Source organism: Ursus americanus, chromosome 15, assembly GCF_024610735.1.
Source record: "Ursus americanus isolate L20-20 chromosome 15, mUrsAme1.1.p, whole genome shotgun sequence".
In the NCBI taxonomy this organism is placed as follows: Eukaryota; Metazoa; Chordata; class Mammalia; order Carnivora; family Ursidae; genus Ursus; species Ursus americanus.
The window spans coordinates 23,135,535-23,152,666 of record NC_142141.1 but is presented as its reverse complement, the minus strand read 5'-3'; the positions used below and the strand labels follow the sequence as shown (position 1 = coordinate 23,152,666).

Here is a 17,132-nt window from a genome sequence, read left to right as displayed (position 1 = left end):
GGTGACCCATCGAAGTCTGAGGTGGGAGGGATTTCCAGAGCTCCAGCTCAGTCGTCTTTACCATCAACTCACCCATCCTCCCTGTGAGAGTCCCTGATGGCCTGCTTTCCGGTAACTGGGCAACCGCCTTGCTTCTAAGACCAAGGGAGAGCAGTAATCCCTTCATTCGCTCATTCTGTCATTCAGTAAACAGTATTGGCGGCTTCCTGTGTGCCACCTGCAGTGGGATCTGCCCCCTGCTGCCACCGCCACCGTGTCTAATTTCAGATTCTAACCTTTTCCAGTAAACTCCTCAAAACTCTGTACTGTGGCAAAAGAGGAAGCATGGAGTGTTTTAGTAGGAAAGAGCCCGCGTGAGCGTGGTGGTGAGAAGGGGATGTAGGTGGGCAGGATGTTGTTACCATTGCAGTCAGAGCCAAGAGACAGCGCCCAAGCCCTGGATAAAAAACCAGATTCCTAGACCTTCCTAGGTCCTAGCATTCCGGCTCTCAAGGGGTGTCTCTTCTCTACACTCATTTCTACTCTATAAACATATATTAGGCCTGGAATGGTGAGGATGGGGGCATAAGGTCTTGATTAATACCCTCAGACAGTTCAAATTATCTAGCAGGTGAGGCGAGATATGGACACAAATATCTACCATACAAAACTGACAGGGATAGAGGTCTAAGAGGTTCTAAAACTTTGCTATTAGATATTGCTCTCAAGCCATTGAGATCATTTCCAGCCAGGCTGGATGAATCTGAAACAGCTTTCAGGGAGAACGTGACATTGGAAATAGCCCCTTTCAGTTTGCTCCGTCCTACTGAAGTTAGCATCTCTAGGTCTGGTGTTGCTCTGAGACGGGAACTCTACCTAATTTCAGCTGGAAGGGAGGCCAGGGATGTGTGAGAAGTCCAGAGGTGAGGAGGCAGGCTCAGAGCAGGACGGGACTTGAGGACTGGGGTGTGGCCTTGGAGTGTTTAGATTGGGATGTATATAGTTGCAGGTCAAAGGGATCTCATGTAGAAGGAAGAGCACAGGCAGAGGTGTGGAGGTAGGGGCATTCAGACCGTTCGGCTTCACTCAACCACTAGCTGTATAAGTAATAAAAGTTCCCCCTTATTGAGGACCTACTGTGTTCTAGGCATTGTGCTAAGCATGCCACACATTTCATCTCATTTTATCTTTAAAACAATCCTATAACAGGTATTTTCAACTTAAGTTATAGACAAAGATTCAGAGAGGTTAAGTAATTTGTCCGGACTTACACAGTAATCAGTAAGGTTGGAATTCAGATCTGGTTTGTCTGATTATACAAGTTCATGCTCTCAACTCCTCTGCTGTGATAAGGCTGTGAAATGGTTTGATTTGAGACTGTGGATATCTTTAACTGCCAAACCAAGGGGTTTGGATATCTTTAACTGCCAAACCAAGGGGTTTGGATTTTATTGTGTAGTCAGTTGGGCACCGCTGGGGTCTTAAGCCGTGGAGCAATATCTCTGTTTGACTTCAGGAAGGTATGCCAGGAATGACCATGAAGTCTTGGAAGTCAGAGAAACAGGAACAGGGAGCCCTGCTTTGAGGCATTTGTGGCAGTCCAATATGGGCCAGTAGGAATGGAGAGTGGGGTAGAAGAGAGAATCATCACCACCATCGTCAAACATTACAGTTAGAAAGAACCTTTGGAGAATTCTGTCTCAACTTTTTCATTTTACACATGGCCCAGAGAGGGAAAGGGACTCTCCCTGGGCCACACAGCAATTCAGTGACTAAGGTGGGACTTGCATACAGACATCTTGACCCCATCCCACTTCTTTTCTATCTCCTTGTACACCTTTGAGGGCAGGAGAAGGAGAACCAAGTTGAAGGTGCCATTGAGCAGGCTCTGCTCTCTTTGGAGAAGCTCGAATGTGAACTTGGCTCTGATGGAATTTGGGATTAGCATGAGAGCTGGACCAGTCTGCTGAAAGCCAGGGACCAGGGGCATCAGAGTAGAAGATGCCCAGGCTTGGTTCATGAGCTGCTGCTTCCTTTCCCATCTGCTGCCCTTCAAGCACTTCCTCAGACCTCTGAGAAGCACTGTGGAACCAAAGTCATAGACTTTGTCAGACAAGTCAACCCCAGCGGTCCCCAGTTCTGTGAGAGTAAGGACCTGGCTCATTGGTACCTGCAGAGTTTACGAAATTCTGACCAAGTGCGAGGTCCTGTGCTCAGAGCTTTAGTGAACACTCTCTCCAAATTCTCACAGTAATGCCATTTTACAGACAAACTGAGACCTGGGGATATCAAGGGCTTTGTGTAAAGTTAGTGACTGAGCCGAGGCGTGAATCCAAGACTGGCTGACTCCAAAGTCTGCTTTTAAGTAGTACACGGCATTGGCTTCTTTTTATTAATAATGCATCCTCTTTAGTTTCTGCTTTTTACCCTTCAGACACCCTCACTGTAATTCTGTTCTTTTTTTTTTTTTTTAAGATTTTATTTATTTATTTGACAGAGATAGAGACAGCCAGCGAGAGAGGGAACACAAGCAGGGGGAGTGGGAGAGGAAGAAGCAGGCTCATAGCGGAGGAGCCTGATGTGGGGCTCGATCCCATAACGCCGGGATCACGCCCTGAGCCGAAGGCAGACGCTTAACCGCTGTGCCACCCAGGCGCCCCTCACTGTAATTCTGTTCTATGACATTTGGCATGAAGAGAAGATTCTTCTCCCCACTGGACAGATGTGGAAACTAAAGCCCTGAAGTCTCAAGCTCCCACCACGCATTACTGGTAGATCCAGAATTGATAACAATGGTGCAAATAATACTAATATTGGAGACTGAGACTTTGCCACATGTAAGGAATGATGCCAAGAGCGTGATGTGTGTTATTTTATCTTCATAATAATCCTGTGATGTAGGTTCTATTATCATTCCCATTTTACAGTTGGATAAATCAAGGCACACAGAGGTGAAAGTACTGTTTCTGCCATCACACAGCGAATAAGTGCCGAAGCTGACATCCGGACCCAAGACGCTCACGCCAGAGCCCACGCACTTAAGTCCTAGACTACACTGCCCAGGATCTCCTAGCATTGCCCCGAGTGAGAGTTTCAGGACACCTTAATGCCATCGGATGCTGCCTGTGGCTGTGGTTTGCAGATACCCGCAAATATCAGGAAGTATTAAAAGGGGCAACAGACCCAAAGCTTCTGCCCCGGGTCCAGCAGTCCACTAGGGCTCCTACCTCATTCCTGATGTGACCCTTACATTTGACCCATCGTCCACTCTACACTCAAGTCTGGTGCTGGCAGACTCCCCAGATCCCGACCCATTGACTCCTTGGCTCCAGATGCCGGCTCTGTGGCTTGAACCTCTCCCAAGTCACCACCCTGCCTGGTGCATTCTCATTCGGATCCTATGCAACCAGAGACACATGTATTGTAAAGAACTGTAGATGGTTTGGACCAGTGAAGCTAAGCATCTTTGTTTGTCTTTAGGGGATCACTAAAACACAGCGTGAGTTTAATAATTACATAAAAATGCTAATAGCAGCTACTTTTATTGGGAGTCTAGCATTTGCTAGAACTTTATATGCATTGTATCTCTAAACCTTTCATCAACCTAGCACATTGGGTATTCTTATCCTCATTTTACAGGGGAGGAAACTGAAATGCAGAGAGGTCAAATAGAGGTTAAATGTCTGGCCTATGCTTGCATAGCTAGTCAGTGCTAGAACAGGGATATGAATCCAGGACTGTTTGGCTCCTAATTTCACGTTCTTTTCATGATTGCATGCTTCCTCTCAGTTCCTTTTTTTTTTTTTTTAAACCAAGTTCCTACATGGGTAGGTGAAAGAAATATAGTAGATGTAGTATACTGGGATGCCACTGAGCCCACGTGACAGGTTGGCTCATGCATATCCTTATAGTCAGTAGCAGGTGGAGAACTTTGAATTGGGATATTAGACAGTGAGGTGGCATCATAACTGGTTGCCAAAGGGTGCAAATTGGGGGTGGATGTTAAGCTGGAAAGAGGAAGGAGGACAGTGTTGGCAGCATGGGGCGCAGTGGTGAGACATGCCGCTAGCACATTTGGAAATATGGGAACCAGGTTGCTCTGTGTGGGATAAACTAACAGTAGAGAAGAATTTTCGGTAGAGGAGTTTGGCAAGGCCCAGCATCAGTCACAATGTCCCACGTGTAATCCTGATGATTTAGGACAGGACTGTGCTTGTAATTTAATAACTGGAACCCTAATTTACTGTACTCTGTCTCATTTAGAGAACGGTTTTATAAACATATGGGAGATACTCATTCGGTAGTATGAGAAAGGGTGTTTGAGGAGCAGGAGTTTGGCAACTGGTAATCTAGCATCATGTGGAGGGGGGAACACCAACATTTTCAATCTTGCAGAGAGGGTTTCTGTGTGGTGAGGCAGGGATGCTTTCTTAGATCTCTTTCTGGCCTGGATGAAATTTCCCTTGAGACTGTCTGTCTTCTTTTCCTCCAGTTTCACGTATGTCTAATGGGACTCCTGATTGGCTTCCCCAATATTCAAAGAGTGGCAAGGGAGTGCTTTCATGGAGGACATGAGCATTCTTATTACTTGAGTGGAAAGCCCCACTGTAAATTAAATAACGTGGCAGTCTTATTTACCCACTTCAGTCTTTTGTGGGTTTGATTGTCATGAGTCAGCCTTTCTGAATTCAATGATAGGGAGCCAACTCTGAGCTGTCCTAAATTCCCGATTGCAATGCCCCCCTCGGTGGTGTGCTGGGAGAGAAGCATCCTGCCCTGTTTTCTGTCTGTAACAGACTCTAATGGCATTTATGAGCCTTCTCTCCTTGGCCTTCTTTTAATATTCAGTTTACCAAGGTTTTGGGGAGTGCTGAGCCGTATCTAATTGGAAGACATTTAATAGACTTTCTCTTGGATCCCCCAAACCCAAGAGTATAAAAAATGACCTAGCATTAGCTATGTAGAAAGACTGAAAGTGTAATGGAAAAAAGCAACAACAACAAAAAGGATCTCATCTAAAATAGCAGCCAACCTCACAAAATGTCCACGAATAAACCTAATAAGAAATATGTGACTCATAGATACTTAGGAACCCCCCCCAAATTCTAAAACTTTACTGAAAGTCATAAAGGGATACCTAGATAAATGGGGAGACGTACCATGGTTTATATAATATTGTAAAATGTCAGTTCCACCCAAATTAATCTATAAATGCAATGCAATTCCAACAAAAACCTGAGGCGATTTTTATTAGCCTCAACAAGCTGATTCTAAAGTTCATATGGAAGGGAAAATCATAAAAGAAGAACAACATAAAAGAACAATCATAAAAGAAGAATCAACAAGCTGAGTCTAAAGTTCATATGGAAGGGAAAATCATAAAAGAAGAACAACAGAGAATTTTTTCTACTAGACATAGAAACATAACCTTAAGCCATAGTAATTAAAATAGTGTGGTATTGGTGCAGAAACAGACAAATAGAGCAACAGAACAACACCCTGAGACTGGAAACAGGCCTAGGTCTATATGGGGATTTAGTTTATGAGAAGGAAAGCATTTCACAGTAGAGAAATACTGACCACTTAAGAATAATGACGGGAAAATTACTATCTAATCAGAGAGAAATAGAGTTGAACCCACCACCAAATACTTTATAGAAAAGTGAAACCAACTGTATTAAGGAGGTACATGTAAAAAGGGAAACCTATAATATTATTGATAATGCCCAGTATGCAAAGAATATGCAAAGATGCTCAAATTCACTAGAAGTCTGGAGTGAAAATTAAAAATGACAATGAGATACCATTAAAAAAAATCCCATTTGGTAAAATGAAAAGGCTTGATAATATCTTGGGTTGGCAAGGATAAAGAGTGATGAACACTTTTGTGGGGACAGTAAATTAGAAGCTTCTTTGGAAGTGAGCTGGGCAATGTGTCTGTCAAAATCACAAAAAAGTTGCATGTCCTTTGATCAAGTCATTCTGCTTCTGGAACATATCCTGAGGAAACGTGCAGAGTTATGTACGAGAATACTCTTTGTGGCATTGTTTTTAATAGTAAAAAGCTGCATAAATGTCAAAGGTCCATCAGGAAAAGAGTGTTTTTGTTTTTTAAAAATCTTATTTATTTATTTGAGAGAGAGAGAGAGCACAAGCAGACAGAGGGGCAAAGGAAGAGGGACAAGCAGGCTCCCCGATGAGCAGGGAGCCTGTCACGGGACCCCATCCCAGGACCCTGGGATCATGGCCTGAGCCAAAGGCAGACCCTTAACCGACTGAGCTGCCCAGGTGTCCTGAGAAAAGTGGTTCAATACCACAGAACGATGGCCTGTCCTGAGCATGGGATTTTAGCTTTTAAAGATTTATTTATTTATTTATTTGAGAGGGAGAGAGAGAGTGCAGGGGGAGGGGCAGAGGAAGAGAGAGAATGTCAAGCAGACTCCCCACCGAGTATGGAGCCCCATATGATTCAGGGCTCCACCTTACAACCCTGAGATCATAACCTGAGCCGAAATCAAGAGTTGGGCACTTAACTGACTGAGCCACCCAGGTGCCCCATGGGGCATGGGATTTTACAGGTAGGCCATAAAGCTTGGAACCCGATGAAAATTATGTGCCATATCTGGCATGTGGTAATAATAAACCACCTCTTACGTTGCAAGTCGGCATTGTGCAGAGAACTAGGAATGAGTTAGACCGGTATGTAGTGATGGGGAGAAACTCCAAGACACGGTGGGAAGGGAAAGAGCACAGTCCTATTTATACAACAGTTGTGCATATGTACGTAAATGTATGCACGATTGAGCAAGGTAGTAAGATGTACATGACTTGTTTCTCTGTAGTGCTTAACTCAGGATAGGACAGTGGGAATTAGGGGAGGGAAGCAGGGGGCATTCCTGTTTTCTTTCTCTCTTTTCTTTTTTATTGGACTTACTACAAAAGCTTGTTTTCATCTATTACTCATGTACTTAAACAAATGTTCCAGAGTTCAGCTGTCGTAGCATAGTGTGAGTCAACACTGGGACATGGCTACCTAACAGGAAATGTCTTTGAAGTGACATGCATAGAAATGATTTTAGGGTTCTGAGGAGGTTCCCTGGGGTGGCCTTGGGGAGGCAGGGATTGAGGGAAAAACCAAGGGAATGAGATTCCGGGCCTCTGCTCCACTTCATCCAGAATAACCTGGTTTTGTTTTGTTTAATCACTTTGTCGAAGTGCTACATAAGATTTAGCTTAAAACTGAACTGATCGGGATAGCATTGAAAGTGTAGATTGCTATGGGTAGCATGGACATTTTAACTATGTTAATTCTTCCGATCCATGAGTGTGGAATATTTTTCCATCTTTTTGTGTCTTCCTCAATGTCTTTCAAGAGTAATTTATAGTTTCTAGAATGTAGATCCTTTACGTCTTGGGTTAAGTTAATTTTAAGGTAACGTATGGTTTTTGGTGCTATTGTAAATGGGATGGATTCCCTAATTTCTCTTTCTTCAGTCTCATTATTCGTGTATAGAAATGCAGCTGATTTCTGAGCATTGATTTTGTATCCCGCCACATTACTGAATTGCTCTATAACTTTTAATAATTTGGGAGTGGATTCTTTTGGGTTTTCCATATAGAGTATCATGTCATCTGCGAAGAGAGACAGTTTGACTTCTTCTTTGCCGATTTGGATACCTTTTATCCCTTTTTGTTGTCTGATTGCTGTTGCAATGACTTCTAGTACTATGTTGAATAACAGTGGCGAGAGTGGGCATCCTTGTCGTGTTCCTGATCTTAAGGGAAAGGCTTCCAGCTTTTCCCCATTGAGAATGATATTTGCTGTAGGCTTTTCATAGATGGCTTTTATGAGATTGAGGAATGTACCCTCTATCCCTACACTCTGAAGGGTTTTAATCAGGAAAGGATGCTGTATTTTGTCAAATGCTTTTTCTGCATCTATTGAGAGAATCATATGATTTTTGAATTTTTCTTTCTGGATAAAACCTAAGACACCGATCGATTTGCGAATGTTGAACCATGCTTGCATCCCAGGGATGAATCCCACTTGGTCATGATGGATAATCCTTTTAATATACTGTTGGATTCTATTAGCCAGGATCTTGTTGAGGATTTTGGCGTCCATATTCATTAGGGAAATCGGTCTGTAATTCTCCTTTTTGATGGGGTCTTTGCCTGGTTTGGGGATCAAGGTAATATTGGGCTCATAGAATGAGTTTGGTAGCTTTCCTTCTGTTTCTATTTTTTGAAATAGCTTTAGGAGAACAGGTATTATTTCTTCTTTGAATGTTTGGTAGAATTCCCCAGGAAAACCATCCGGGCCTGGAGTTTTGTTTTTTGGAAGGTTGTTTATCACTGACTCAATCTCTTCATAATTAATTGGCCTGTTTAAAAAATCAATTTCTTCCTGTTTCAGTCTTGGTAGTTTATAGGTTTCCAGGAAGGCCTCCATCTCTTCCAGATTGCTTAATTTATTGGCATAAAGCTGTTGATAAAAGTTTCTAATAATCCTTCCAATTTCATTGGTGTGGGTTGTGACCTCTCCTTTTTCATTCATAATTTTATTAATTTGGGTCCTTTCTCTATTCTTTTGGATAAGTCTTGCCAGTGGTCTGTCAATTTTATTGATTCTCTCAAAGAACGAGCTTCAATCATTAGCCATCAGGGAAATTCAAATCAAAACCACACTAAGATACCACCTTACGCCAGTTAGAATGGCAAAAATTGACAAGGCAAGAAACAAAAATTGCTGGAGAGGATGTGGAGAAAGGGGATCCCTCCTACATTGTTGGTGGGAATGCAAGTTGGTACAGCCACTCTGGAAAACAGTGTGGAGGTCCCTTAAAAAGTTAAAAATTAGCTACCTACGACCTAGCCATTGCACTACTGGGTATTTACCCCAAAGATACAGATGTAGTGAAGAGAAGGGCCATATACACCCCAATGTTCATAGCAGCATTGTCCACAATAGCTAAATTGTGGAAGGAACCCAGATGCCCTTCAACAGATGACTGGATTAAGAAGTTGTAGTCCATATACACAATGGAATATTACTCAGCTCTCAGAAAGAACGAGTTCTCAACATTTGCTGCAACATGGACGGCACTGGAGGAGATAATGCTAAGTGAAATAAGTCAAGCAGAGAACGACAATTATTATATGATTTCTCTCATCTATGGAACATAAGAACTGGGAAGATCGGTAGGGGAAGAAAGGGATAAAGAAAGGGGGGTAATCAGAAGGGGGAATGAAGCATGAGAGACTATGGACTATGAGAAACAAACTGAGGGCTTCAGAGGGAAGGGGGGTGGGGGAATGGGATAGACTGGTGATGGGTAGTAAGGAGGGCACGTATTGCATGGTGCACTGGGTGTTATACGCAACTAATGAATCATTGAATTTTACATCAGAAACCAGGGATGTACTGTATGGTGACTAACATAATATAATAAAAAAACATTAAAAAAAATAAAACTGAACTGAGCTGCTGTTAGAAGCAATGCTTTGAAGCCCACTAATCCAGAATTGGGATGGCAGTGGCCTCACCTTGCTCTGCTCTGAGCACTCCTGGGGGCTGGGGTTCATTTTTTTGGCCTTTCATCTCAAGATGGAAGTCGATGGCCCTGGATAAGCTTGGCGAGCACCATGATGGTAAACGGACTGGGTGCCAGGGGGGATGGTGGAAGAGGCCAGGAGTGGGCAGGGGGCAAGAGGACTGACCTCAGTTATTGGAAGGGCTGTCAGGTGAATAGATTGGTTCTCTGTGGCCCTAGGAGCAAAATGAAGTAAATGGTGATTTCAGAGTTTTCCAAAGGTTGAATGGGCTGCCTTGAGAGATAGGGAGCTCCCTGTCTCTGGAGGTATACAAGCAGAAACTGCTTGGCCACAATGTTTGTGGCAGAGATTCTGACAACAGATGGCCGTTCAACTAGAGGACCTCCAAGGTTAATTCTTTTCGAATATTGATTGAGCTCCTATGGTTTAGGCAATATGTTGGGCACTGGATATATGGAGACGATTGAGAGAGACAAGAACCCCCTTCCAATAAAGGGGGGTCATTTTTAGATAAGGAGTCAGAAAAGAGCACCCTGAAGAGATATCTGAGCTGAGCCCTGCAGGATGAGGAGTGTCCTGGGCAAACCTCTGTGATCTCTCTCATCGCACTGTGTTGTCACCTTTGGTTTTGTTCGCCATCTCCAGTAGAGAAAGCAGAGACCTAGTATTCCCGTTTACTCCTGAGGACGTGGGGGGATCATACTTTTCTCTAGGCAGGGCCACGCGACTTCCTTTGGAGTGAGGTATGAGCAGATGTGGTGAATGTCACCTCTGGGAAGAAAGCGTTGACTTGCTGGTGCTCAAGCCTTCAGTGCTTCCTTCCCTTGCCTGGCAAGTGTGAAATCACATATTGATATGGAAATGCAGTGCTCAGCCACAACATGGAGGACAGTAGTCTTGGAGAGCCCCCTGGATCTGTAGCAGACTTGAGATGAGTGGTAAATCAATCTTTGCTCTTTTAGACTTTGAGTTTGGGGGGTTGTTTGTTGCAGTAGGAAAGCCCAGATTAATATGAATAAAACAGAACTCTGTTCCTAGAGTTTAATGCCATGTTCAACATGTACAGGACCTTAATAAATGGAGGTGGAAAGCATAAATGAATAAACAGGCAACAGAAGAAGAAAACCCAAGAAGGCATCTCCTTAGGCTTATGTATTGGAGTCCCTGGCTGATTGGTTCAGCAGTCAGCAATCCTTTACCTTTCTGTAGCATTCATGAAAGGCTTTCATACCTGTTACTCATGTGTTCTACACACCTTCTTGGAGCCAGATACCTCACAGGGACTGAGTCTCCATGGCATGAAGTGGTGGTAGAGTTAGAACTCAATTCCCCGTCTCTTGATTTCTGGGTCAGAATTCTGTCCATTGCTCCTTAATATCTACAAACAAGGCCAGACTTGGGGACTAAGTTGGATAGGCTGTCACCAATCACTGGGGGTCCTGGACACAGTGTGCCTGTCTCTATGCCAGGCTAGCCCAAGCCTTGGCAAGAGAGGCCGGAGCACATGTCCTAATAATGGTAATACTGGGATTCATGCCCAAAGGCCGTCAGTACACAAGCACACAGACACACATGTGCACACACACATGCATATACTGTCTCTCTCTCCCATTTGTTTACACATGAATTCCAGCTCTCAGTGTGTCCCCACGTGTGCACACTCACACGTGCACCTGCACACATGCATACACATACTCGTACCCACATACTGATACACATTTAAATACTCTTTCACTTATTCACATGTAATTGTGTGTACAACATTCACACGCACGTGCATACACACTCATATAAATGTGCTCACTCAAATGCTGACACACTTAAATATGTGCTCATCTAGTCACAAATCCCCATCTATAATTGTGTGACTGAAGATGAGACACTTCATGTACGTTCACTAAGTACTTTTACATTTTCTTACGCACATGTGTGCACACAGAAGCGTGCAATCACAGTTATTTACATGGACATTTATAACCACAGAAGCAGACATACTTATGTTCATGCCTCTACTTGGTCATACACATTTCTCTTTGAGGTGACCGGTTTCGGTATCTTTAAGCTAGCACGCACATGTACACACGCCTATGTGCATTCACATTTGCACAAACACACAGTCCCACAATACACACATGTGCATACACACTACACAGACACATAGATGCCGCAGTATGAGCACTTAATGCACACTTCCGTGGGTCCAGACCAGCTGGTTGGATCCCTCTGGGTTCTAGCTCCAGATCTTTCTCGTGTAGCCTGCCAAAGGGGCTGCTCTAGTTCAGGGCCCCTCCCCTCTTCTCTCTTTTCCATTCCTGTTCCAACCCTACCTTCATTTTCTGCATCGCCTCAATGAAAGTCCCTGGAAAGTTCAGATGAAGGGCTGGCAGCTTCAGCCCTCCCCTCGTCGGGAATGGATAGAGACCCCCGTTGCTTTTCTGGCTGCCTTTCTCTGCTCTCAGGTCTGTTAGCTCCGGTGAATAAAGCCAGGCCTTGGGAAGCAGACAGTCAGGCCTGGGGACTCCAGCTGTTTATAGAGCTGCTCTGCACTCCTGCTGCTCTTGGAGAACAAACACAGCCTGGAAAGTTTCTGGCACTAGGACTATGTCCATATTACCGTGGGCCCAGGAGGCACAGCCAGCTCTTTGCGTGGTCGGTGAGGCCAAGTCCTGGGCTGGGAGTCTATTCAGTGATGTTCCCTTTCATCTCTGGTTTCCTTATGATGAAAGGAAACAAGCAAGGGTTGGGGAATTCCAAACATCCAGGAATTAAATATTTATATTTGGCTCAGGAGAAGGCAGGCTTTGGGGGGGGAGATAAGATCTGAGTTCAAATTCCACCTCTGCCACCGATCAGCTGTGTGACTTTATCCAAGTGACTTAACCTTTCTGGGCCTCAGCTTTTCTGTAAAATGGGGATAACATTTCGTGCCTCATGGAGGTTGTCGTGAGCTGTGGATGAGATGACATATGCAGAAGCTCTCTGCACGCTGCCTGGCCCACAGTGGCATTAAAGCGTGATTGTGGCTCTTGGTATTAATATGAGTCCAGTCTTGCTCTCCAAGCGTATTCTGAGTGACAAGGAAAGAGGCTTGAATGGGAAGGTGGTCCGAACGGTTTGATTGGTGGGATCTAGGTGAGAAAGAAGCTGAGGGGGATGGGAGGCCTTGGCTACGAGAAGAGCATTAGACCAGGGTTTCTGTCACACCTGCTCCGTGCTGTGTGACCTTGCTCAAGTGATACCCACACTCTAGCTGTCAGATCCCTCTCTGTAAAATGAAGGACTGCCTCAGACAATTTCTTAGGGTTTTTTTCTAGTTCTGAGATATTAGGTTCTGTTTTTCTGAAATCATCTGCAAAGTAAGCGCATATAGGTAACTAAGGACCCAATGGAGGAAAAAAAATCACAGTATCATGAAATGTACAAGCTGAGAATGGTAACTCCTATTTTGGATTAACATTATCAAGAAGGAGAAAACGATGTCACCTGTGGGCCACTCCCAAGGAGGCGCGTCATTGCCAATTCTTCACTCTTTGTCTGTGGGTTCTGTATCTCCACCGCAGGGGCCGTGTCCCCCGGGCTCCCCTTGCGGGCTCCCTGGCACTAGGAGGTACTATTTCCCCTGAGGAGTGCTGAGCCTCGCACGAAGTGAGGTTGCAATTCCACTTCTGATACTACTCAGGCGCTTGCTGAAGCGTGCTCTGCGCGTCTGTGGTCCCTCGACTTCCCGAGTCTTTGCCCTTTGATGTAACGGCAGTGTGGTGCACAGCAAACCCCTTCTATGGGTCAGGAGACCTGGGTCCTGATCCCTGCCTGGTAGCTAACTAGTTCCGTGAGGCGATGTGTCCGCATCTGTTTCCTCAGCTTGCTCACTGGGGGACCTAGTGTCTACTTGTCTACTTTGTAGAGTGGTTAGAAGACCAAGTGTTTAGTGAAGGAGTCAGATGAGAGAGTGGGCGTGAAATGTGTTGAAAATTATGAGTGGTATTTAATAATAATAGCTGATCTTCACTGCGTGTATACTTTGCGTCAAGCACTGTGCTTAGCATTTTCTATGCGTTGTCTCTTAATCCTCACAGCACGTGGCAAGGTGGAGGCTACTGGTACCCCACCCTACAGAGGACGAGGCTGACTCGGGCTACCCTGCCCAGGGTCGCAGAGCTGAACCTCAAGTTTTGTCTGGCCATGGAAGATTGTGTCCTAATTGCTACACTGTCTCTATAGAGAGCAAAATGCAGCAGAGGTGAAGTAGGGAAAGGTAGACAGGAGACATGGGGGAGGGGAAATGGAGGCTCAAGATCGTACAGCTGATCAGCAATAGCTTTGGGGTCTCCATTATCGTCATCATCAGCGTTATCGTGGGAAACATTAAGAGCACTGACAAAAAGCATTTACTGTGATAAAAACTTTCTTGCACATAATTTCCACCCATGATACCTCGATGAAGTCAGTATGTTAGTCACCACTGGGATTTTACAGTTGGGGAAACAGAGGCTTAAAGACATGAAGCAAACCAGCTCCTCATATATAGTGAGTGAGGCTGGGTCTCTGTGATGCCAGAGCCTGGCTTGTAACCACCACACAAAAGAAGGGCAAACTGCTATTCTTTTAGGAGGAATCTGTGTCAAGGAGATAGGTCTCCATGCGGCCATTGTAGGGAAACAAGTTGGGATGGGCTTGGAGAGCAGGTATGTATACCTGTCCTCAAATAAGCAAGTTCTTTACATAGCTGCGAGGTCCCTGACTTGATCGGACGACTATTTACCGTTCCAGAAGAAGAGTGCAAGTGCCCACACTCACCACACAGAGAGTATGAATAATGCAGGGAGGGACATGAAGAAGGCATTAGGAGCTCTCAAGATACCCGTTTGAATTGTGGAAAAACTTGGCTTTTTGACCTGCATACCCAATGAAAAGCAGCCATATTTGTTCCTAGTCAACAGGTGGGATCATCTCTGTTCGGAGATAACAGGCCTGTTCATTTTAGGGAGTCTGATCAGTTGTCCTTTGGACGCAAGCAGGGTCTACTTAACCCTATCAAGACAGGCCTTTTTGCAAAAGGACAGATTTTGGACCATTTGCCCCATGACCTATAGAGCTCAGTGATTTTTTCCAGTCTGGGATTGAAAGATTAGATCTTATCTCCATAAATGTTTAGGACCAAATGATTGTGTGAATTAACAGACAATATACTTAATGTTTGGTTTATTTATTTCAAAAAGTTACCGAGTGCCCGTTATTAAGTCACTATGCCAGCTGCTGAGGTTAGCACAGGAAATGTGACAAGATTCCACCCCAGAAATGGCTTACATTATAGCGAGAGCAGGGATGAATAAGCAGGTGGTTGGTAAGTGCTATTACGGCCACTGTAAAGTGTGTCATGAGAATGGCTGGAAAGAACTCATCGTAGCCTTGCGTCAAGTACGCAGGTGAGCTCACACGTGTACACGTGTGTGACAGTGTGCAGGCTGCCTCTGCAGCTAATTCCACATAGATTTAAAGAACAATGAGAAGGAGTCAGCAATGGAAGGGGGGCTGGCGTGGTGCTCTCGGCAGAGTCCTCAATGGCACCAGCACAGAGACACACCTGTCGGGAGGACTCTAGGCGTTTCCATTATCCAGGAGAGGAAGTGAGACAGAGAAGAGATGAAGCAGGGCAGAATCACCAAGGGCCTTCTATGCTTCGCAAAGGAATTGGGGTTAATGCTGAAGCTGAGGGGAAGCCCCCAGGGAGGGTTGAAGCCGGGCAATGGTGTGGTTGGACGTGTAGTTTAGAAAGACCCGTGTGTGAGGAAGAAGGCTCGGCGTGCGGCAGGATGAGAGTTAAGACTCTTCTGCAGTAATGTGAGCGAGCCCCGTGGAAGCCTGCACTAGGCTATGGGCAGGGGGATATCCAGCAATGGGTGGTTTAGAGGATTTCCTGGCAGTAAGCTCTGTCTGTAGGACTCAGAGATCGGCTGGCTGCTCTCACTTGGCTCATAAAGGGATGACTTTAGGCTGCTTTAATTATTTTCTCACGAGCTAGATCACCCCTTCAAAACAAGTACAATTGATTTTTTTTTCATTTTCAAGGATTGAGAAAAAAACTTTAAAGTATCATTGCATTTATTTATAATCACAAATGTAATATTTGCTCCTTGCAGAAATTCAAAAAATAGGGAAAGACTGAAAGAAGAAAATTAAAAATTATCTGTAAGTCTGCAGTCCAGGGATAATTGCTATTAGCGTTTTGGTATTTTTTCCTTCTGGTCTTTTTTTCCAGTATAGTAATTTATTCTAAACTTTTTACTATGAGAATGTTGAAATATACACAAAAGCAGAGAGAGGAGTCGAATCAATCCAATAGACCCACTGAGGCTTCTAGAAGCAGTCTTCTGCTCTTGCACAGTTGAATTGTAAACTTACAAGCAGCTCTTTACATTTTCTTTCTTTTTTTTTTTAAATTTTATTTATTTATTTGTCAGAGAGAGAGAGAGAAAGAATGAGCAGGGGGAGTGGCAGGCAGAGGGAGAAGCAGACTGCCTGCTGAGCAAGGAGCCTGATGTGGGACTCGATCCCAGGACCCTGAGATCATGACCTGAGCCGAAGGCAGACACTTAACCGACCGAGCCACCCAGGCGCCCCTCTACCTTTTCTTTTCATCTAAAACTTCAGCCTATTGCTATAATTTTGTTTCTGTCATCCTGGGTATTTGGCATACGCTAGCCCTGCTGGTTCTTTGGCCATTTGCAGATGTATGTCTTCACCCAAAACATTGAATAGGACAGTAAAAATGCCCAAGTCGCACGGTATGCACTGGAGATCTGAAAAAACACCAGATTCCCCACCTCCTGCGGGAAACCCAATGCAGAGGGTACATATTTCTGGGAGCGAGACATTCCCAGCAGGAAATAGCCTGTATTTTGACTCACTCACCATAGTTGTCTCAGCAATGGAACCGAAGCTGTTGATGAAAATGTTGCAGCTCACATTCACCGGGGGACCTGCCAATTAAGAGAGATACCCTGCTTAGCTCCGTGGCCAGGAAGAAACCCAAAGGCTAGGACCCCTTCCTGGAACACTAACTTCAGGGATGGATCCCTCTTAGTGGAGGAGACCCTTGCTTGCCCTCCAGCCCACCCCCGAGCAGCAGGGACTCCCAGCCACATCACTACGCCAGATTCCCTGGTCCCCAAGTGAGCAGCAGGTACAGAACACCAGAGGCTGAGCTAGGATGTACTTTCATTAACACAGGATGATTCCTCATCCTGCCATATGGCTGAAATCCCTTGCCCAAACCCCATAGGCTGCCTTCTAATTTGTGGCTGAAATGTATTTACGGCTCCAACATTTGGGGGCCATCTTGGGAATCGCAAGGAACAGCAAGTTCTTTGCCTTGAACTTATGAACCAAGGATGATTGCCTGAAAGGGCGTTGATGGGAATTACCAGCTGAGGAATCCAGAGGGAACCTCAAGGGAAGTCCATAAGTCTTTATTAGATACTTTCCAGGCAAGGTTTTCGAATGCTACTGCAAAGGATAAGAAAGACATGGAGGAATATTTGCTCTTTGGGTTCTCATTGTTAGGGGATCTCTGTCCAGTTGAAACCCAATCTCTTCAT

At 44.8% G+C, this 17,132-nt stretch overlaps 1 protein-coding gene and 1 long non-coding RNA gene across 2 annotated transcripts in view; one reads left to right on the top strand and one right to left on the bottom strand.

Moving 5' to 3' along the window:
* The window catches only part of LOC123788516 (uncharacterized), a 476,833-nt gene that overhangs the window by 33,284 nt on the left and 426,417 nt on the right, over positions 1 to 17,132 (top strand). The window lies entirely within an intron of this gene.
* The window catches only part of GLRA1 (glycine receptor alpha 1), an 80,139-nt gene that overhangs the window by 26,720 nt on the left and 36,287 nt on the right, over positions 1 to 17,132 (bottom strand). Inside the window, exon 3 of the mRNA XM_087867840.1 lies at positions 16,447 to 16,514. Coding sequence (XP_087723966.1) covers positions 16,447 to 16,514 — 68 coding nt within the window. The remainder of the gene's footprint in view (positions 1 to 16,446; positions 16,515 to 17,132) is intronic.